Genomic DNA, 22,998 nt, shown 5'->3' on the forward strand with positions numbered 1-22,998 from the left:
AAATAGGGGTACTAACTTCGAAGAAGGTTACGACTTTGACAACCAGTTGGCAAATCCAAGTCCATGTAGCCAGGCTTAGAGCCCTACTAGTCAGCAAAATACAAATGACAAAACAGATGGAGCTATAATAGCACACAAAGTAAGCCCCCGGTCCTCCCCCAATATAAATAAGCTTGGGAGTTGGCAAATTATACCACAATTATTGACGATTTAACAAACACATTAGTTTGGTAAAATTAGAGGCAAGACTAGGTAAATGAATATGGGGTGGGATGAATTTCCAAGGTTTAAGTTGAATAATCAAAGCCAAAGTATAGTTGGCAAATAATAAAGTGGGCCTATTAAAGTGGTAGAACACTATACGCTCTACCAGTCAGCAAAGTGATGTACAAGTACTGCCCCGTTTCAGATCTGAAAAGAACAGAACACAAGACAAAAAAAAACTGGTAACTCTGCAGTTGGCAAATTCATGAAGACAAGTCTACAACTTGTAGACTTGTCTACAAGTTTGCAGTTAGCAAAAAACACAAAAATGTTCTAAGTTATTTTTACTAAATTCTGTCGCCGAAGAATTTTGTTTAATTTATGGTGTCAGAATGTGCTTGGGGTGGGGATGGGTGGGAGTGGGGCAGGTTGGGGTTGCATCATTCCTGGTGCTCGCATTGTCTGACTAATGAGATATATAGTCCTGTTGTATTTTAAGTCCATAAAGATTATGCACCAAATTATCTCCTCGCACTTCAAGTTATTATTGTTTTATGTAGTGACATATGCCTTTTTCATGACTATATACTTAAAGTGATTGCCCCCTTTTAAGGCCTTAATAAAACATTTCCAGTCTGTGCTTACCTTCGCATTGGTGTGGACCGATATAGATACCAGGCTGGAGTGGTGTTAAATTAACACTGGCGTTTTTGCAGTGGACGAATTCCTAAAGACAGTCCTTAAAATGTCCCTTTTTCTGATCTAATTATAACAAATTTTCAGCTCGCGCTTCGCGCTCGCATCACTTAATTAGTGAAATAGTAAATTCCCACAAACAAGCCATAGAATGCCCCTCTTCAGGTCCGAATTTCAAAAATTGTCAGTTCGCGCTTCTTGCCCGCAATATTTCATTAGTGAAATACGTATCATGTTCATGATTACAATGACCACAAAAAGTGCTTCATGTACCAGTGTAATTCTAACAAAATCAGCAAGCGCTTGGCGCTCGCATTAGATGACTATGATGAGATACGTACGCACTTCATAAATTGCAAAATATAGTCCTTAAAATGTCCCTTTTTAGGTTTAAGTTATACAAAAAATTTCAGCTCGCGCTTCGCGCTCGCATTGTTTGTTTTGTGAGACAGGTACATATCGTGATTACAAAACTTTGCTTATAATGTCCCTTTTTAGGACTGAATATCAAACATTTTCAGCTCGCGCTTCGCGCTCGCATTATTTGATCACTAAGATACATATCCGTTTAATGGCACAGTCCTTAAAATGTCTCTATTAGGTCAGTATACCTGGCAATTGAGCGCACTTCGCGCGCCCACTTAATGAATCAATTTTTTTGCTGGTGCCGCCCCCAATGCCGTGACCCACGGTACGCCACTGTTAGCAGTAGCACTCTTGAAATTTTAGTTGAGACATCTTGCACAGAAGGTCAATTAAAAATGCATATAGGGCATTAGACTGCAAGTTAGCAACTACGGCACACTAGCCTTTCTATTTTGATCCAAAATGTTTATTTTTGCAGTGCAAATATCTTTGTATATCTTTGTATAATTTACCTTAAAGTATTCACCAAATGCCACTAATTCAATTCTAAAAATTCAAAATCTTTTAGCATGTGATTATTGTAGGGGGGGGGGCACATCCCCCATCAGACTCCCCCTGTGCTTACGTTGGCGCTGTCACGCCAAATTTAGTTGGCAAATTTAGCTGGTACACCCCCCAACAAAATGCTTCTGGCTACGGCCCTGTTTAAGCTCAATCAGTTTATCAATATTTTCTATTCCGAACTATATTTAACAAAACAAAAGGGGGGCATAAAGAAGAATGTGGATAATCACAAAGCTAAGGAGTAAATGGCATGTGAGATCTAGCCATTTGCTCTAAATGGCATGAACCGCCTATTATGAATGTTCAATAGATTTCATCTTTAAAAAAAAGCTACATGATATTTCACCAGTCTTTCGTTGCTTCTCTCATTTCTTTCTCTCCCACTCCCGACTTGGTGTCATAATCTGTGATTTTTAATAGATTTCATCTAAAAAAGCTACATAATATTTCACAAGTCTTTCGTTGTTTCTCTCCTTACTTTCTCTCCCACTCCCGACTTGGTGTCATAATCTGTGTTTTTCAATAGATTTCATCTAAAAAAAAGCTACATAATATTTCACCAGTCTTTCGTTGCTTCTCTCCTTTCTTTTTCTCCCACTCCCGACTTGGTGTCATAATCTGTTTTTTCAATAGATTTCATCTAAAAAAAAGCTACATAATATTTCACCAGTCTTTCGTTGCTTTCTCTCCCACTCCCGACTTGGTGTCATAATCTGTGTTTTTCAATAGATTTCATCTAAAAAAAAGCTACATAATATTTCACCAGTCTTTCGTTGCTTTCTCTCCCACTCCCGACTTGGTGTCATAATCTGTGTTTTTCAATAGATTTCATCTAAAAAAAGCTACATAATATTTCACAGGTCTTTCGTTGCTTCTCTCAATTCTTTCTCTCCCACTCCCGACTTGGTGTCATAATCTGTGTTTTTCAATAAACTTCATCTAAAAAAAAGAAAAGCTACATAATATTTCACTTGTCTTTCGTTGCTTCTCTCCTTTCTTTCTCTCCCACTCCCGACTTGGTGTCCTAATCTGTGTTTTTCAATAAACTTCATCTAAAAAAAAAGCTACATAATATTTCACCAGTCTTTCATCGCTTCTCTCCTTTCTTACTTTCTCTCTCTCTCTCTCTCCCTTTCCCTTCTCTCTTTCTATCTCTTCCTCTCTTGCCCTCCCGGCAAACTTTCCAATTTATTTCCAATGTAAATGCGTATTACCATTACCTCTTTTTCCTATTTTTAATGTTGAAGGTTAAGAAGAAGACTGCTAATGTAACGCCCAATGCAGCTAGGACACCCATGATGACCACTGTAACCTTAGAGATGGACTGGACGACCAGGACCTCGTGAGTGCGGTCCTCATCGGACGGTGGTCGACCGTCTAGGAATGAAAATAATAATGTTCATAATAATAACAATAATAATAATGATAATAATAATAATAATGATAATAATAGTAATGACAATGATAATGATAATGAAAATAATAATAATGATAATAATGATAATGAAAATAATAATACACGACTCTTTTATAGCACATATAACATTATGATATAACGAGTATTACGGATGTAAGATCTTACCACCAATGATGACCAATAATTATGATAATAATAATGATAATAATAGTAATAGTTATAATAATAATAAATATAATAAACGATTCTTTTATTGTGCATATAACATTATGATATAACGAGTATTACGGATGTAAGATCTAACCACCAATGATAACCAATAATGATAATATTAATAATAACAGTAATTATAATAATAATAATTAAAATAATATGTCATAATGTAATGATAAGATAAATAATAATAAACGATTCTTTTATTGCGCATATAACATTATGATATAATGAGTATTATGGATGTAAGATATAACCACCAATGTTAACCAATAATGATGATATTAATAACAATAATAATAATAATCAGTTCTTAAAGACACATTAATACCATCTCTTGTTTGCGTGATAAAGATGAATGACAAAGAAAATTGAGAGTCTTTGCACCGCGACGCAGAACTCTTTCAAGAAAATATAAAATGTATTGTCGAATGCACTTCCTGCCAAAGAGCAGCCAAGATGTCTTTGACGAAAATTGGTTAACCGGAATAGCGGTTCCGTCCTAGTTTTCGGAGCTGGCGGAAAATTGCAATTACATGTCGTATGTCCAGTCTTTTTTTAGTATGGAAGGCGAAGTGTTCCAAAATACCCCCAAAACCCCTGATAAGGGGTTTAACCTCTCTGCACGTGCAGTGATCAGGGGTTTTGCTCTGCACGAGCAGGGGGAAACTACTTCACGTGCAGAGTAAAACCCCTGATCAGCAGTTTCGTATTTGCGCAGAAAGAAACTACCTCACGTGCAAGGGTAAAAAAAAAAACCTGATCAGTAGTTTCTCACTGCTCGCACAGGGGAAACTTTTGCACGTGCAGAGTAAAAGCCCTGATCAGGGGGTTTTATTCTTGGGTAAATTAAAGGTCAAGTCCACCAGAAAAATGTTGATTTGAATAAATAAAGAAAAATCAAACTAGCATAACACTGAAAATTTCATCAAAATCGGATGTAAAATAAGAAAGTTATGACATTTTACAAATTCGCTTATTTTTCAAAAAAACAGTGATGTGCACAACTCAGTGACATGCAAATGAGACAGACGATGATGTCGTTCACTAACTATTTCTTTTTTTTTTTTTTTGTTTGAATTATACAATATTTCATTTTTTACAGATTTGACAAAAAGAACCAACTTGACTGAACCATATCGTATTAAACGATGGCAATTCCACCTGTTAAGGGAGGAATTAATCGTTGTTTCACTTGACAATGAGGAGAAAATTAGAAAATTTCATATAATAAAATACAAAAGAAATAGTGAGTGGATGACGTCATCAGACTCCTCATTTGCATACCGACCAGGATGTGCATATAACTGTTTTGTGAAATTAAGCGAAACTTTAAGATGTCATAACTTTCTTATTTTACATCCGATTTTGATGAAATTTTCAGTGTTATGCTTGTTGGATTTTTCTCTTTTTATTTAAATCAATCTTTTGTTGGGGTGGACTTGTCCTTTAAGTAAAAACCCCTGATCATGGGTTTTGGGGGTATTCTGGAACACTTCGCCTTCCATAGGAGAGCGTTTCATGAAAAGACTTGTCGGACGTTTTATCCAAAAAGTCCCTTTTTATCCGACAGTTACCATAGTAATAGCGCTTGTCAGCCAATCAGATCATGGAATAATGCCACATCTGACAACTTGTCGGACAGAAAATGTTGATGAAACGGTTCCAAGGACGAAACTGCTGTTTTGGCTCACCGATTTTCGATAAAGACTTCATGGTTGGTCTTTATTACGAAGGGCAGACAATGCATTTTCTATTTTCCTGTATACCGATGCTAACAATCTCTAATAAAAATGATATGATGTTAAACGTAATTATCATGCTAATGGTTGTATACTTATGATAAAAAAATGATGACAGAAAATGTTAATGAATGAGAGTAAAATTGAAGCGGAGCGTTGTTGGCTAGTATATTAGACTTTGGACTTTGTAACAGAGGGTCGTGGGGTCGAATCCCAACCATGGGCAAGAAATTGATCTACATTGTTCTGCACTGGTATTTTGAACATACACAGACGATGTATCAGAACGCTGCTGATAGACAATTATTGTATACGTTTACGTGATTGAAATGTTTTGTTTGTATCGAAATCGCAATTGAACTTGAAATAAAAAATTGAAATTTGAGTTGAAATATTTGAAATTGAAACAAAAATTGAAATTGAACTTCAAATAAAAATAAAATTTTAAATCGAATTCGAAATTGAAAATGAAATGGAATTGGAAGCGAAATGAAATGGAAATGAAATGGAAATGGAAGCGAAATGAAATGGAAATGAAATCAAGACTTACTAGTCCTCTCCCATATTTCCCCGGTCGGTAAAAGCCATTGAATAACTCCACCTTGCTGTAGGGTTCCTATTACGACACGCGCTCCATCTGTTACAATTATTAATTGTATGATTAGAAATAGATAATTACGATAGTCTATAAATATGCCAGATGACGTTTTTTTTTATATTAAGCAGAAAGTGAAATTAGGTCGCTTTTACGTCGTGGTTCATGTCTGTTTTACGTCGTATCATCATACATTTTAAAACGTCTTTTAGCTCACTGAGTGAATGACGACTTGATGGTGTCTTTTCGACGTAATTAGCAGAAAGAAGTGAAAGTAACGTCGTACTCATGTCGTGGTTGACCTCTAATTTACGTCGTGTAGTAATCCATTCACGTCCTAAAAAGGTCACTAATTGAAGATTTGATGACGCGTTTTGAATGTCAAATTGTCAAGTAGAAAGTGGTTAAATGACGTCGTACTCACATCGTTGTGTACGTCTATTTTACGTACTAATCAATTTATGTCTTAAAGTGTACTTAATAACGACTTCATGGTGTCTATTTGACGTCTTGCAGAAATCGTTGAAAGAACGTCGTAATAACGTCGGTGTGTTTGTATATATGTTAGATGTCATAAATATCTGTTTACGTTTTGTTGGTCATTAAATGACGACATTGTGAAGTCTTTTGGGCGTCTAAAAATCGACAAATTGACAACTCATATATGGATTTGTTTATGTCGTATACGTAAAGACAATCATTTGCATTTGCATACACCAACACAAGACATCATTAAGACGTCTATTCCGTTGTCATTTCCCGTTCGTCGAGATAGGTGTTTTGGGTTCCAAACCATGTCAGGATTACGATAGCAAAGAGGATCAAGATAGATGTCCCTTGCACATTTCTAATTGTCATAAAATTCAATAGACCATACGCGTATTACGTCATAATCTCATAGCGCCCTCCCTAAGAGGATATACGAATACGCGTAAACAGAGTTGTCAGAGATGCGCCAGCTGCGGATCACCAACGCAGGCAAGGCAGTGGCTTCAGGTTCTAAAATGGCGGCGCAATGGCGTCAATGCATAAGGTTTATATGAATACATTTGTCATATAATATATTTACCTCTTATTTGTTCAATGATGAACACACCAGTCCTGTCCCCATCATCCTGAAACCCTACTGGGCCCTATAGGTGCACAAATAGATATAATTACTTGTATAATGATACCTCAGTCACATTTCCCCTACGGCGGCCGTACGGCGAGTCGAAAACAGCCGTTTGTTTACCAGCTAGGTAGTTCGAAAAAGGAAAAAAAAATGAATAAACGACTGTTTTCGACTTGCCGTACGACTGGAGGAAATGTGAAAGAGGTATTAACGTGTAGGATTAGTAACTTTGTTCTCTTTCTTTTGTAATGATGATGATAATGATGATGATAATAATAATAATAGCAACATCAAAAAGTATTGATGATAATAATACACTGTAAAAAATGAAGTGCTAATTTGCACTTACAGTGCAGTCACTATACGAGCACGGTAAGTGCTAAATTAACACTTAAATTTTTACAGTGTATCACCCAACTTACATTCATATTTTTTAATACACATGTAGTATGGTAGTAGCCTTACTTACATTTGTGTATGCCTTTCGTTGTCTTTTTGATAAGCATGATAAATGAGATTCGTTGTGAGTGCCGGGGTCTAAACGCGAAAACTTTTCATCTCTCTCTCTCTCTCTCTATCTCTCTTCTTCATTTGGTCTTTTCCCCTTTTTTAATATACATTTAACTAGTTTTATGCTGATGTAGCCATCCTGATGTTTTGGTCTATACTATCTATAAGAATATCTTTAAAAAGGAGCCTGCACTCGACAAGCTCTGCTGCTTGTATAATAATATTGATTTGATAGCATGTAGAAACTTGCAAGTTCTTTGCATCTTATATTATATTAATATGTAAGACATCAAATATCACATTGAAATATTTTTGAAAATGGAGATAAACGAAATGAATGAATGAATTGAATTGAATACTAATAATGAAAATAATAATAATGAAAATGATAATAATACTGATGATAATGAAGATGATAATGATCATGATAGATTAATAATAATATAAATATGGTGGTGATGATGATATACATATAATGCGTTTATACGCTTCATAAATGTCATCATCGCTCAAAAACTATCGGTATTAATACCAAAAGTTTCTTAGCGCTTGATAATAATTTGTTACAACTTTCATTATAATATTTTTCAAAGTTGATACAGCACAGGGTGTATTAATTTTTATGCGCCTAATGAAAGCCAAATTGTTATTATCGTTGTTGTTACTAATCATATGAAGATGACTATCATTGTTTTTTTACTAAATGTTATTCTGTCATATAAATCACTCAATGAAAAAATGATGTGTTGGTCGTTTTCCTTTTACAGTCCGAAATAATTTAAATGATCGAACCATAAACAACAGAAATGTTCCGATTTAAACGATCAAACGTTTGATGCTATTGTATTTTAATATCTCGCGATGATGGATACGTGAGGCTGCATTGCTGAGAGAGTATGTGTATAAGGACTGTGGGTGAGTGTTTGTGTGTATGTGTGTTGTGTGTTTTGTATAGGTTTGTGTGTGGGTGTGGAAGGGGATGGGGTAGTGGTGGAGTGTGGGAGAGGGGAGGGGAATGGATATAAAGGGAATTGGTTTCATGTGAGAACATTCAATAGCTTCCTCTTCTAGTTTGCTTTAATGACGAACGGAGCATCTTTTGTCTGAGTAATGCTTGTTTCATCAAAATGCTGTCGTATCCTATTCATATATTGATTGTCATAATGATGGCGGTTTTAACCAACGTAACAGATTTAATTGTGAGTGCATTCTATCAGAAATAAAATATTCAAAGATATTTTCCCTCGTGATACTGCAAGTCGCACTTATAGTGGAATCGTGTTATTTTTAACACATATCATCTCTATGTGCTTGTAAAGAAAGGAAAATCCAATGCTAACTGATTTATTGTACAATTATATTCTACTCTTTGATGCAACAATATGGTAAAGTATGACATATGCTGAAGTGGTTTACAAGTTACCTTAAAAATAGAAATCATGTTTTTTTTTTTTTCACAAGGAAAGCTTTCTGCAAAAAAAAACTTTCTTTAGGGGTACCTCAAGGGGGCGTTCTTGCTCCCACGCTATTCTTGCTGTTTATAAATGATATCTCAAAATGAATTAAGTCAGGTGTTATAGCAATTTATGCTGATGATGTTATTATATTTGAGACTGGAAAAGATGTTGAGACAATAACATCTAAGTTGCACTCAATATGGATTCCCTTAATGACTGGTATTAGCTTAACCATAAAAAATAAATTTCGACAAAACAAAATGTATCATTTTTAAAACACGCTCACATGAAGTAATGAAGATATTTATTGATGGGACTTAAATTGAGCAAGTTAAGTCAGTGTGTTATTTAGGTCGAAAATGGTACATTCACGTCAATATCTTATGCACATCCATTGGATTCAAGATCCGTTCCCTCGGAAAATTAAGAACATTTTTAAGTACTTCTTTATTGAACAATTTTTACAAATTTACAATACAACCCTGCATCAATTATGGACTCCTGATAAAAACGGGCAGCTAAATTTGGTATCAACTTAAAGCTTAGACATCGGGGAAAATGATGTTGGATAAAATTTAGACGGAAATCGAAACGTTTCTAGTGTAAATGCAAAAAAAAAAACATGGATTATCAGCCTATTTCGAGAAATAATTATCCTATAAACCATCTGAAAGGTGTCTTTTATCTACTTTGAACCCTATTACAAGAAAAAAGAACATATCAGGATTATGTTGGAGTCATTTTAGATTCCTACATGAAAAAGCTTCTGTGAAATGGCCTGCTTTTCAACTAGGTTGCGGCATTTCGCAAAATGTCACATTTTACGATTTGAGGTAGGAAATTAACAACCTTTATGCACATTCCTGAATGAATATTTTGCTGAAGTATTCTTCAAGGTGTTGCCTTTCAGTTGGCATGAAAAAAGATAAAAATCTGAAATTGCCCAAAATGACTTTTGGCGCACTTTTGTTTCGCCCCGGTCCACTGTGCGCCACCGTCGGAAAAGCGGCGCCTATAGTCTCACTCTGCTTTGCAGGTGAGACAAAAATCCACTCCGATACCTTTTGGAAAGCAAAAAAAAAATATAGCTGGGATGCAATAATTTATCCTGATGAAATGGAACAAGCTTTGATTGCGCAATCACATTTCCCCTACGGCGGCCGTAAGGCGAGTCGGTAACAGCCGTTTTAACATTTTTCGTACCAGCTACATAATATAGGGTGTTTGAATAAAACGGCTGTTTTCGACTCGCCGTATGGTGACTGCATGCAAATGTGATTGCAGCATAACTTACCGAGACACCGTAAAACTGCGATTCCAGAATGTGCTCGTAAAATATATCGGTGGTTTCTCTGTCCTCATACGTGTATTCATGGAGGGTTTTATTGCCCATGTATGCGCGAGATGAGTTTAATCCATAACCGATGGCCCATATTCCATCGTGGGCATTGGCGGCAACATCCCGGGTGTTGAGCGAGACCCTAGACCCTAGGTGCCGGGACATCTCCTCTCGGAAAGACAGAGCCGTCTTCTTTGGCAATGGTTGGAAGAATTAGCAGCGTGAAATGAAAAGGAAAACCGCTGTTGTTTTCTCTAACGTACACCGAAATAATCAATTCGATATAAAAATATTTGAAAATATCTGAAAATATCCCAATTAATTAATTGGATATATTACAATATTTGAAAAAAATGTTCATTTATTGAAATTGTTTGATAGACATCGATATTGCACATTTATAAAAAAAAAAATTAAATCATTGGATGATCTAGGTTAATATCCGCTTAAAAATCCCTTATCGCTGATCAAGGGCATCGTGGTCTTATTGGTTGAGGCTCGTCTTTCAATCTAAGGGACGTGGATTCGAATCCCAACCATGGCGTGTTTTCCTTCACAAAAACTTACCCACATTGTGCGACACTCAACCCAAGTGAGGAAAATGGGTACTGGCAGGAAATAGTTTTGAAAAACTGGTCAATTGTCAATCGCAGGGTCAAACGTATTTAGGGTATGTTTTTTTCCAAAGTTTTTTTCTTAAAGAATATAGCCAAACGTGTTAAGGGTATGTTTTTTCCCCCAAGCTTTTTTCCCCGGGGTCATATTCTGGCAACAACTTGTTAAGGGGTCAAAATGTGTAAATAAAGCCCGCGTAAAACTTGTTTTGGGGTTATTTTGCACACAGAGAAAAACTCGTTTTAGGGGGTGTTTGGAAATAATTTGGCCACGCGTGTGTACGGCAATACATTTGACTGCCCCCCCCCCCCCCGGGGGACCGTGAGCACCTAACAAGGTGAATACGTGCGGTTTACAAATCCTATATATTTGATCAATCAATGAGATTACCTGTGCTGTAACTGCAGCGGTCTTCTTCCTCGCGTACATACTGAAGTAGACCGTGATGACGCTCTGCAGAACAGCCATCATATCATCATCGGAACATCCAAGATTCTCATGCTTATCGGAAGTTCTCCACCAGTTACTCTCAAGGAATCCGCGAAAGATGAAGATATGTTTCGGACCGTACAGCTGACGAATGAACGCCTTCAGAAAATGATAATAAGGATATTAATAACAATGATAATAATGAGAATGATAACATCCTCATCATCATAATGATTATGCTCAGGGCCGTATCTAAAGGGGATATCGTTGGTAAAACTGCGCACCTGTCCGGAAAAAGGAGAAAACGAAAAAAAGGGAAATATAAAAGTAGGAAGGGCAAAAAGAGGAAAGAAAAGGGGAAAGAAGAGAAAGAGTGGTAGAAAAAAAGAGAAAGGGGAAAGAAAAGGGCAAAGAGAAAAAGGAAAACAAAAGGAAGATAAAATGAGGACAAAATAATTTAGGAAAGAATAAAAAGATAGAAGATGACGAGGTATAACTAGAAGTTGCTTTGAAGTAGTAACCTATGAATGTGTCGATGTAATCATAGATGCTTAGTTGGGAAAATCATGAACTGTCGGGCCACGTAAAACCATTCAAAAACAGCCTACAAATAAACGTCTTCGGCGAATGATAATAATAATAATATACTGTACAGTTCTTGTATAGCGCATATCACAATTATGAATAATGTCTCTATGCGCTTCCAAAGGACTTGGATATTATTACCCCAGCTGTAGCTTGGCAGCCGTAATTACTAACATTACAGCGCACACGCATTTCAAGGAATAAATTCCTGCCAGGTACCCATTCAGCTCACCTGGGTTGAGTGCAGCACAATGTGGATAGATTTCTTGCCGAAGGAAATTACGCCATGGCTGGGATACCTTTGTTATTAAGATAATGATCGACTTCATTCATAAGACGCAGTCGGTCTACATCTTAAGGCTTACATATTATCGGTAGGTTCATGGCAGGGCGGGGTATCGACCTCACAACCTTACAATTATGAGTCTAATGCTCTAACCACTAACCACATGACCAGTTTACACCTATAGGTGGTGCACCTTGGCGCAGTGTTGCATATTCTGATGGCTTGATTACAAAGTATGCAAGTAGACCGATATATATGGGTTAGAACAAATTAACGAGCATTTGTTAAACAAAATTGTACAAGCCAGTATGACTACGACACAACAGCCATACATACATCATATCTAAACCCTTACATCTTGGCTTTCTCAATTGCTCGGGAGAATATATGTTCCGCCACCAAAGGAGATGATCAGCGAAGGCCTTGGCCCGTCTTACAAAGAGTTACGATTGATCCAATCTATCTCAACTGTATGGAAATCCATCCATACCAAATAGTTTTTTTCTGCAGAAAATTTGCATAATCTCCTTAATAAGAAAAAAGAATCACACTGAATCTTCATGAGCACGATGAATGTATGAATATACATCATATCTAAAAATATATTTGGAACAAATGTTGACGTTGCTGGCTGTCCATAGTTTTGATTGATCGGATCAATCTATATTCATTGTAAGACGGGGGCCCTGCACACTGTTCAATGTGCATTGTCCTCTTATTATAAAATCCGAGCATTTTAATTTTGCGAATCACATGTTCACTACCACTAAATGAAGACATTTTTTTTTACAAAGTTAGTTGAACAAACCGTAATGGCAGGTTTTCTGGAATAAAGACAAGAAAATTAAAAAGCTTTTTCGGGGAACTCTTCATGAAAATCAGACAAACAATTAAACGTTTGTGATTTTCTTTTAATGAATTACGATCATTATATCACTGCAAAAGAAAATGTCATAGTGAGGATAACTTTTGACTTCTAGCTCCTATCCATATTTCTTATCATTAGATACACTGTTAATAAACAAGTCTTACAGAACAAAAATCAAAATTGTAATAAGAAAAAGGGTTTGTGCATCTTTTTAAAGTGGTTTTAATACAGGAAATTTGTGAAGGCTCGTACGTATACCAATTTGTTCATATCACAATGTAAGATTGCAGGAACTTATCTATTTTTTTGAGGGGAAAAATTATAATAGTGTGCATATATACGTATACGAAATGACACATTTCATTTCGATTTGATGAATTGCATTGTTATCAATATGCATATGAGATGACAACCTACATCAGTGAATCTCACTCTGCGGTTTTAACAAATAAAATTGTTATCGCCAGAAGAACATAATTGCGAAAACTCGTTTTTACCAATGCACAGTACGGAAATCGATGATGGATTTCCATTAGTCAGCATAAGAAACGGAAGAGATGTGTCATTTCACGCCTTGTCGGCGGTAAATTATCTGAGCATAAAATGTTTTTTCTTTTGGACTGAAATACTGTATATTCCCAAGAACACAAAGCCGTACATTTTATGCATACTTCTCTCATTGGGAATTATTCACTTCTTTCCTACCCCTTCAACACGTTTAAAAAGCCTGCTACTTAATAGCCTGGCATCAGGGGTGTTATCACTACAATTCAATTCAATTCATTTTATTCAATCATTTAAAAAATCAATATACAAACCAAAATATATACAAATCATACATGAATGTAACAGTATAGTTTAAATGATTAGGGTGCCCCTAAAAGCAAAAGCTTGATGAGTGGGACACCCAATACATATATGTATATATATATATAAGCGTACATAAAAGTGAAAAGGTAACAATAATAAACACAAACAATACATAAGAAAATAAGACGGTAAACCTACAGGGGAGAGGAGGGGGGGGGGGTCAGGAAAAGGGTGTGGAAATGAATTGTGTGATTAATTGGCATACATAATTACAAGTGAACTTTTGAGTTTTGTTTTAAACGCAGTAACATTTGTGCTAGAAATTACATTGGAAGGGGGGGAATTCCATATTCGAGGACCAGTGGATTTAAATGAATAAAGGGTTGATTGATTGAATGCTACAGGATAATGGAATTTAGAGTGGGAACGAGTATTGTATTGATGGTAGTCTTTATTATATCTAAATACATTAATCATATTAAGGGGTGCTAAGTTGTGATTTACGTAGTACATTAGAATTTATAATTTGAATTTTATGAATATCAAAAACTGTCAAGGTGTTTAATCTAAAAAATAAAGGGCGTGACGGAGCTAGGTAGTGGGAGTTAGAACAAATACGTAAAGCCTTTTTTTGGAGTATGTGTATGGGGTTTAGTTTTGTAGTGCCACAACTTGCCCAAGTGATATTACCATAATAGATATAAGGAAGCAACAAGGAATTGTAGAGCATAAGCAAATGTTTTTTCTGTAAGATTATTACGTAATTTAGCTAATATACCTATATTTTTGACATATTATTACTAACAAAAAAGCGGTGTTCATTGTAAGACAATTTGTCATCAAGTACAAATCCTAAGAATTTTACGGAATTTACTAATTTTAAAGTTACATTTCTAATTTTAACATTGAAGTCGAAAGATACATTATGGGATAAATGAGGTTTTCGAAATACATAACACTTGTTTTGTCATAATTGACAACGAGTTTGTTTGCATCGAACCAATCACAAATCTTACATAATTCATCATTTGTTTTTTCCAGTAAATATATAAAATTGCTATGGGTAGAAATAATAGTAGTGTCATCAGCAAATAAAACATAATTAAAGAATGAAGATGCTGAACATAAATCATTTATATAAATAAGGAAGAGAAGCGGGCCCAGTATGGAGCCTTGGGGGACTCCATACTGGGCGATAGAATATTGAGAATCATAATAATAAATATAGTTTGAGAAGGAGTATAAAAAGTTTACCAGAGTGCGTAAGTGTGAGTGCGTGTGGGACTGAGGCGTTCTGTTCCACGAAGTAATCGTTCAAATACTGATTTTTATTTTCTTTAAAGGTCCCGTCAATAGTCTTTCTCACTCACGTTATTTTTTCATCCTCATTTTGTGATTTCAAAATCTCGGTTCGAAGTAAATAGATTTTTCCCCTTCCACTTTGACATTTACGAAATGCTGAAGTTGCCTCTGCCTCTCAAAACATAGTTGTACGACCTTTTCGGCTTTTTCAGTGCTGCCCGCCTCCTTCTTAATCCAGGATTAAGACCTTATGGCCGAATTGTTGCAAAAAAAATTATTGTATAATGTTAATATTGATGAATAAATCAGAACATATTTTCCACAATAAACCCTTTGAAAAATACCAGCCTACGTACGAATGAGCATTAATCGAAACCTGATGAAATTACTCAGGGGCGGATCCAGGATTTTCCAAAAGGGCGGGGCAAATTTTTCTGAAGAAGATTTTGACCAGCCAAAAAAAAAAGTTTTCAACCACAAATAAGGATATTTCGTACCCGAAAAAATTAGACAAGCAAAAATAAAAAATAATACTAATAAAAAAGAAGGTTTTCAACCACAAGTTAAGGGTTTTTCGTACCCGAAAAAATTGACAAGCAAAAATACAACAACAAAAATCGAAAGAGGGGACACACCTCTGTTTTGATGGCATTTTTACATTACAATTTTTTTCGCTTCTCAAAATGGGGGGCACGTGCCCCCCCCCCCCCTGGATCCGCGCCTGAAATTACTGTAATAGAGATAAAAACTTATGATTGATATGGGAGGGATAGCCCTACCTGGCACAATACTTTTCTCGCAGTATCCTCTGAGAAGCTAGCAACCATAATCCGGGCATCTTTTTGCTGAAAGAAAAGAGTAAATAAGGGAAATGCCATAAATCAATAAGCATTACCTAAGTCTATATATATATATATATATATATCATTCAATAGCAAGGATTCACGTATGATGTTTAATTCTTATTGCCATGTATATGTTTGCTTTTCTTGTGCCTTTTGGCTCTTTGATTTTTCAATTTGTCATCTTTTGCACAACCCATGGCTCTGGGAAGCGGGGGTGCTGTGGGTGCTGGGGTTGAAGCACCCCCAAGAATTTCTGGGGTGCTGCATGTGTTGTTCTACATAGGCAACACCCCCCCCCCCCCGGAATTATGGTAGGTGTGTCAAAATGATAGGAGATGAAATGTAACCAGCATGGTCTTAGTATTCATTACATTTGTAGTGTACTGCAATTCAATTCAATTCATTTATTTCCTCTTTCATTTCTTTTTCATCTTTACAATGATAGTTCAATGTACATACAGTATATGCAACACATACAATTTTAACAAGTTTTTTCAATACAATAAGATGAAATCGAAAGGAACGGAGAACGACTTAAAAACAGAACTTGTAGGGTGAAGGCCCCCTTTTCTAAGAACATTTTATAATTATTGCAAACATATAATTAAAATAAAAAAAGAATACATGTATAATAAATAAATTTAAAAGATATATATATTTAAATGAATACATAGATGAAAAAATAAATAAATAAGGATTAAAAAAAAGATTTACTATTCACTATAAATATAAGTAAAAAGGGAAACCGATGGAATATACATCAAAGAACAATTAAAGATCGCTTACAATATTTACATATCACATTCTGAATTACCATCTGATATCATTCGAATTTGATTTTTTATATGATGAAAATGGCCTTTGCAGACCTCGTTCTTGTTATCGATTGAATATTCCACGCTAGATAAATTCATACAATAATATTACGGTTACACTTCGTAATTCCGAAGGTTCATAATTCCGAAGGTTCTTTATTCCGACGGTTCGAAATTCCGAAACACGTAAATTGCCTATACCTCGATGTTCGTTAATCCGAAAACGTAAAAGGGTTCGTTCATCCGAACATTTGTGGCGTTATTCCGAAGGTTCGTTATTCCGAAGGTTCGATAATCCGAAAACGAAATAAGGTTCGATGTTCCGAAGGTTCGTCAATCCGAAAACGACATAAGGTTCGTTGTTCCGAAGGTTCGTTAATCCGAAAACGAAATAAGGTTCGTTAATCATTAGTTTTCGGACTAACGAACCTTCGGAATTACGAACCTCATTTCGTTTTCGGATTAACGAACCTTCGGAATTACGAACCTCATTTCGTTTTCGGACTAACGAACCTTCGGAATTACGAACCTTCGGAAATACGAACCTTCGGAATAACGAACCTTCGGAATATCCGAACCTTCGGAATAACGAAGCTTCGGAATTACGAATGTATGCGAATATTACATATATATTTTCTCTTACCTTTAATCTACTGATTACCCCAGCCGGATCGTAATAAAATGACTGCCTGGATACTAATGTAAAATTCTGATATTCTAACAATCCGTGTAAATCCTCCATAATCTGTATTTAAAGAAGGAAATGCGGTAGGCTCGTTCGTAAGGAATTAAAGAAAGTAAGGTCTACAAGGATGATATATTGGTTCAACCATGAAATAAGGAATTTATGTCCAACCACCCCACACCCAACAACAGTCGCCCAAAATTAATTTTTTTATGGTTTGTAAAGGCACATCCTAAGCTCTATTATGATACATAATATAACTCTTCAACATTTTTTTTCCAAATTACCTACAAAAGTACTTGATTGAATGCAGATGAAACTAAGCGAAAGCTTCAATAGGAATAAAACAACGTTTGAAGTTGTGGTTCACTCAAGAGAGGAGATGTGCACACTGCACAGTGAAACTTCCAAGCAGTCCGCAAAAAAATCGGTCAAAGAAAGCAAGCAGTTTCAAAGGATATGGAGAACCATCAACACATTCCCTTTAAAGCCACTTTGGGCCTTTTCACACGTGAATCTTAAATCATCTAACCGCCCTTTCACACGGTAAAAATTAAATCATAATTTGAATAATGATTCCAGTGAAACCAAACTAGAAAATGATTAGAATCACAAACGCTATCACAGTCACGATTACAATTTTTCACTGGAATCATCTTTAAAATTACGAGTTTTTTTTACCGTGTGAAAGGGCGGTTAGATGCCGCAAGGATAAAATATGTTAAACATGTTCTTCATTGGATTTGTCTTGTAGACAATAGATTCCTACCTACTACAGACTTTACTGGCCAGATACAATTGGAAATTGTAATTATAATTACAAAAACTTTTCGCTGCCCCTGGTCGGATACTCTGAGCAGACACATTGTTAAGGTGGGAAAGCAAAAATTAATGATGTAATATTTATTTAAATATTATTTGAAATTTACTCGATTGTCCGCATGGGCCGTAACTGTGACACATAATAATACAAATAATAATAATACATGAGATTTGTATAGCGCACTTTCAATCTTGATTAGATGCTCAAGGCGCTTCAGAGCAGAACAACAAAAACTATTTGCATATAATACATGTCTGAACAATAAGTCGATGTCTATAAAAAAAAAAAACACTCTTATACAGGTATATTTTCAGGTTGCCCTTGAAGGTGGTCACTGAAGTCTGGGTTTTCAAACTCTGTGGGAGAAAATTCCACAGGCTAGGCCCTGCATGAGCAATTTAAAGGCCCGTTCCCCGCATGATTTCTTAGCAACTGGAATTTGTAAGAGATTAGATGAGGATCGTAACTTTCTTGAGGGTTGGTAATTATGCATCAAAGACCTATTGTAACTGGGAGAAGTTCCATTGACTATATGAAAAATAAAAAGAAGGATTTTAAAGACTATGCGTTCCTTCAGGGGCAACCAGTGAAGAGTTTTCAATATCGGGGTGATGTGGCTGCGCTTGGTAGAAAGAGTTACAATACGCGCAGCTGCATTTTGCAACCTTTGCAATTTTCCAAGTTGAGAATCACAAATAGATATATTCACTGAAAATAATCTCACTTTTTTGTAATGTGGAATTGAAATGTGGTAATTGGTAATTTTTTTTATTTTAGAATTGTCAAATTCCGGGGGTTTTCACATTTTGACGGTTATCATACTACATTTAGCCCAATTTCAGGACATATAATTAGGCTGTGGGATATATTGAGTCATGTGTTCCATATCAATATTTTGTGATAAAAGGAATTTAAGATCAAAATTATTCGCAATTATCTATTTTCAACACAATTCACTTTTCAATTTTCCCATGAAAATGGCGGCGGCATTACAGCTAGTCGCCACAAATATACAGTGCACCTGTGTATTCCTTTGTACTTCTTTCGAAATCGAAAGGTACATTAATCATGTTAATTAACTTACATTTCCTTTTCACTTCATCTTTCTTACCTCCATGTAGAGACGCTTGTATCTTTAATATATTCTGATCATTTTTACAACTTGAGATTCAGACAGTAGGAAGAGGAATTACTATTTCAGGAAAAGCATTTTTTTTTTACTTTGTTATTTTCTATTTATTGATTTATTTTATTGATTTTTTTTTTGGGGGGGATAACCACTACTGGTGTGTTTTTAAAATTCAATCTCAATTTAATCACAGTTTGCATCTGCGTCTATTCCTGGGGGAAATACTTAGTTTCCAGAAAAAAAAACTCTCGTAAGTAACAAAGCATAGTTGAAAATTTAAAAAGCAAATCAAATTTAGTCTAATTAAATCAAACCAATTCGAATCATAACAAATGAATATAATTAAATGAAATCAAATTTTAAAAATAAAGCTGATAAAATCAAATCGAACTAAATCAAATGAAATATTACCCCAGCGTGTGGCTCAGTAGCTTCAGTAATGGTAGATATCTTCCTCCAACCAAATCGTTCACAGATTTGAAGTTTTACCTTGTTAAGGTCAGATGAACTTCCCATTGTTCGTATAAAGTATGGGTAGAGAAGATGGTTCGATAGACCAATTGCAGAGTTGGCAAAGCCCATCTGTAGTGGAGAAAAATGAGGTAAATGGCCAATTCGTCTACTGCCAACTCGTCCACTCACCACATAGTCTACTTTCATAAAGTCTAATGCCATTCTGGCTATCAATCATTTGGTCCAATCATCACTTCGTCTAATCACCGTTTCGTCTATGACTATTTCGTCTCATAACCAGTTGGTCTGATATTTCATTTTCATTCATTTGGCACAATTAACACTAAGTCTAATTACACTGAATGGTAAATGGACTAAATGGCTATTGGACCAACTGGTTATTAGACGAAATGGTGAGTGGACGAATTGGCAATTATTCCATGTGGTTAGTGGACGAACCGATGGTAGACCAAATGATAGTAGACGAGTGGTCATTTGGACGTATTGGCATTAGACCAATTGGAAATAATCCAAAAATTAATGCCCATGAGCCCAGGGAGTGACTGTATCTTATTTGTCAGTTATTGTTTGACTTTATTTGTTTACGGTCGGAAAATATGATATAATAGATGCCCGGAATAAGCATATAGCTGTTTTTCAGCAAGGTCTGGAGCAAAAGAAAATATAAGAATGCAAAATTTATATTAAAAAAACACAAAAAACTAAAGATTAAATTTTAACATAGATTATGACAGGAACATAAGCAATATGATTTCAAAAACATCATCATAGAGGAAAATATGGAAACATTAGTTAACAAAATTCAAAAGGAAATAAACCATTTCAATATAAAAGAATTAAAAAAACAGACTACGTTTAATAATGAATGAAAGAAAGAAGTGAAGTAATTTTATTGATTTGTTGTAAAGTGTAACACAAAGTAATGGGTAGTAACAAGGGAAAAGATGAGTGAAACAATATATTCAATTATGCTCATTTGAGAGTTGAAAGATTTGAAAACCTTTAATGCATGGTATTCATAGGCGGATCCAGGGAGGCCCGAGGGGCCCGGGCTCCCCCTATTGGCGGAGCAAAAAAAAGGGGGAAAGAAAGAAAAAAAGGGAAAAGAATGGAAGAGAGAGGAGAAAAAAGAAGGGGGAACATAAGAGGAAGAAGACGAGTGAATAAAATAAGATGAGGGGAAGACTTGGAAAATAATTTTAAAAAATCTTTAATGTCACTATATAAAATTTTCGCTACGCTTAGCGCTCGCATTGCCTTTTAGGTTATTTACATATCTTGTTCAGTATTCAGTTTAAATATCAAGTTTGGAAGTCAATATACAAAACATATTTCATCTCGGAAATCGAACTTTCATTATTTTGTGTGATTTACAAATTGATTTTTAAAAAGTGCTCTGTAAAAATGTTAGTTTATGGTCTGAATATAAACAATTTTCTGCTCGCGCTGCGCGCTCGCAAATTTTGATTTATCGGGTACATGTACCTATTATTTTCGTGTATTCCATAAAGTTTTCAAAATATCTCTTTTCAGGTCTGATTATCAAAACGTATCAGCTAGCGCTGCACGCTCGCATTTTGATTGGCGAATTATGTATGTCTCAATATTGATTATACAACAAACTACTTAAATCCCCTTTTCATGATAGTGTAAAAAAGAATTAGGCTCGCAATTGGCACTTGCATTAATGGTTAATATTAACTTATGCATTATGCATCCTAGTTATAATTACAAAAGTGCTTGATATGTCAAATTTTCAGGCCATAATAATTTATCATCAGATTTCGCGCCCTCATTAGGGATTAATGAATAAGATATTGATTTAATAATTGAATTGTCCCTTTTGTTTCAACTCGCGCTTAGCAAGAGAAATAGGACACAGTCATCATTTTCATATGATGACATGTCCTCAGAATGTGCCGGTCCTATGTCAAAACTCAAAGTAATAATAATGAAAAATATCAGCTCTTTATTAAGTGCGGTCCATATCCACCTCACAATTTTTATACAAAGTGCTTGAAATATAAAGTTGAAATTGACTCTTTTTTCAGATTGGAATATCAAATAGTTTAAGCTCGCGCTCGCTCTGATTTTCACGATAAAAGGTGTATTTAGAATGCCTATATTATATTAAACACGCACGCGCATGTTTATTCGATACTCGTTCTCTATTCAAATCATTATCTATTTTCAGATCACAATATAAAAAAATTCTGCTCGCATTATTAATGTAGAAAGATCCCCTATTACTCATTCTTTTCATAATTTACAAAACATGAATAGAGTGTCCCGTTTTTAGGTCTAAATCTCGATTTTTTTTTCCGTTCGCATTAATTGTTTAGTTATATAGCTATCTTGTTCACGATTATAAAAATTGATTAAAATTGTCCATTCTTTATGTAGAAATGTCAACTTTTCAGCTCGCGCTTCGCGCTTGCATTATTTGATTGTTGAAATATATAATGTCTTCAAATGGCAGTTCAGAACGTATATGAACATTTTCTGCTTGCGCTTTGCGCTCGCATTATTAATGTAAGGAAGATCCACAATTACTCATCCTTTTCATGTTTTACAAAACAAGAATAGAGTGTCTTGTTCAGTAGGTCTAAATCTCGAAAATTTCCGCTCGCGCTTCGCATCAATTGTTAAGTTATATAACTATTCTGTTTAAGTTTCAAAAAGTGCTTAGAATTTTTATTCTTTGGGTAAAAATGTCAAAAATTTCAGCTCGCGCTTCGCGCTCGCATTATTTGATTTTTAAGATATGTACGTCTTCATGGCTAACTGCGTGCAGTCTTTAACAGGTACCCTTTCCCTCAATTCATTTCTGCTCGCGCTTCGCGTTCGTAGTAATTATTTAGTTACATACACATCCTTTTCAGGATAATAAACATTGCCCAGAATGTTCAAATTTTTGGAAAGAAATACATGAGATTTCCAAAAAATTTAGCTCGCTCTTCGCGCTCGCATTATATAAATAAGGATTAACATATGATATATTTATGTTTATTAATAAGAATAAAGCTAAAATGTGGCTATTAGGACTACCCCTTCAAAGAAACCAAAAATCATCTTCGAGCGGCCGATCGGGGAAAATATGGCTGAAAAAAAAATT

General features: G+C 35.3%; 1 protein-coding gene across 1 annotated transcript in view; it reads right to left on the reverse strand.

Moving 5' to 3' along the window:
- The window catches only part of LOC129268427 (gamma-aminobutyric acid type B receptor subunit 2-like), a 37,598-nt gene that overhangs the window by 13,355 nt on the left and 1,245 nt on the right, over positions 1-22,998 (reverse strand). Inside the window, exons 2-9 of the mRNA XM_064105031.1 lie at positions 19,821-19,991; positions 17,416-17,517; positions 15,892-15,957; positions 11,223-11,420; positions 10,173-10,406; positions 6,867-6,930; positions 5,753-5,839; positions 3,051-3,207 (exon numbers count right to left, since the gene is read on the reverse strand). Coding sequence (XP_063961101.1) covers positions 3,051-3,207; positions 5,753-5,839; positions 6,867-6,930; positions 10,173-10,406; positions 11,223-11,420; positions 15,892-15,957; positions 17,416-17,517; positions 19,821-19,991 — 1,079 coding nt within the window. The remainder of the gene's footprint in view (positions 1-3,050; positions 3,208-5,752; positions 5,840-6,866; positions 6,931-10,172; positions 10,407-11,222; positions 11,421-15,891; positions 15,958-17,415; positions 17,518-19,820; positions 19,992-22,998) is intronic.

Source organism: Lytechinus pictus, chromosome 9 (assembly GCF_037042905.1).
Source record: "Lytechinus pictus isolate F3 Inbred chromosome 9, Lp3.0, whole genome shotgun sequence".
Taxonomy (NCBI): Eukaryota; Metazoa; Echinodermata; class Echinoidea; order Temnopleuroida; family Toxopneustidae; genus Lytechinus; species Lytechinus pictus.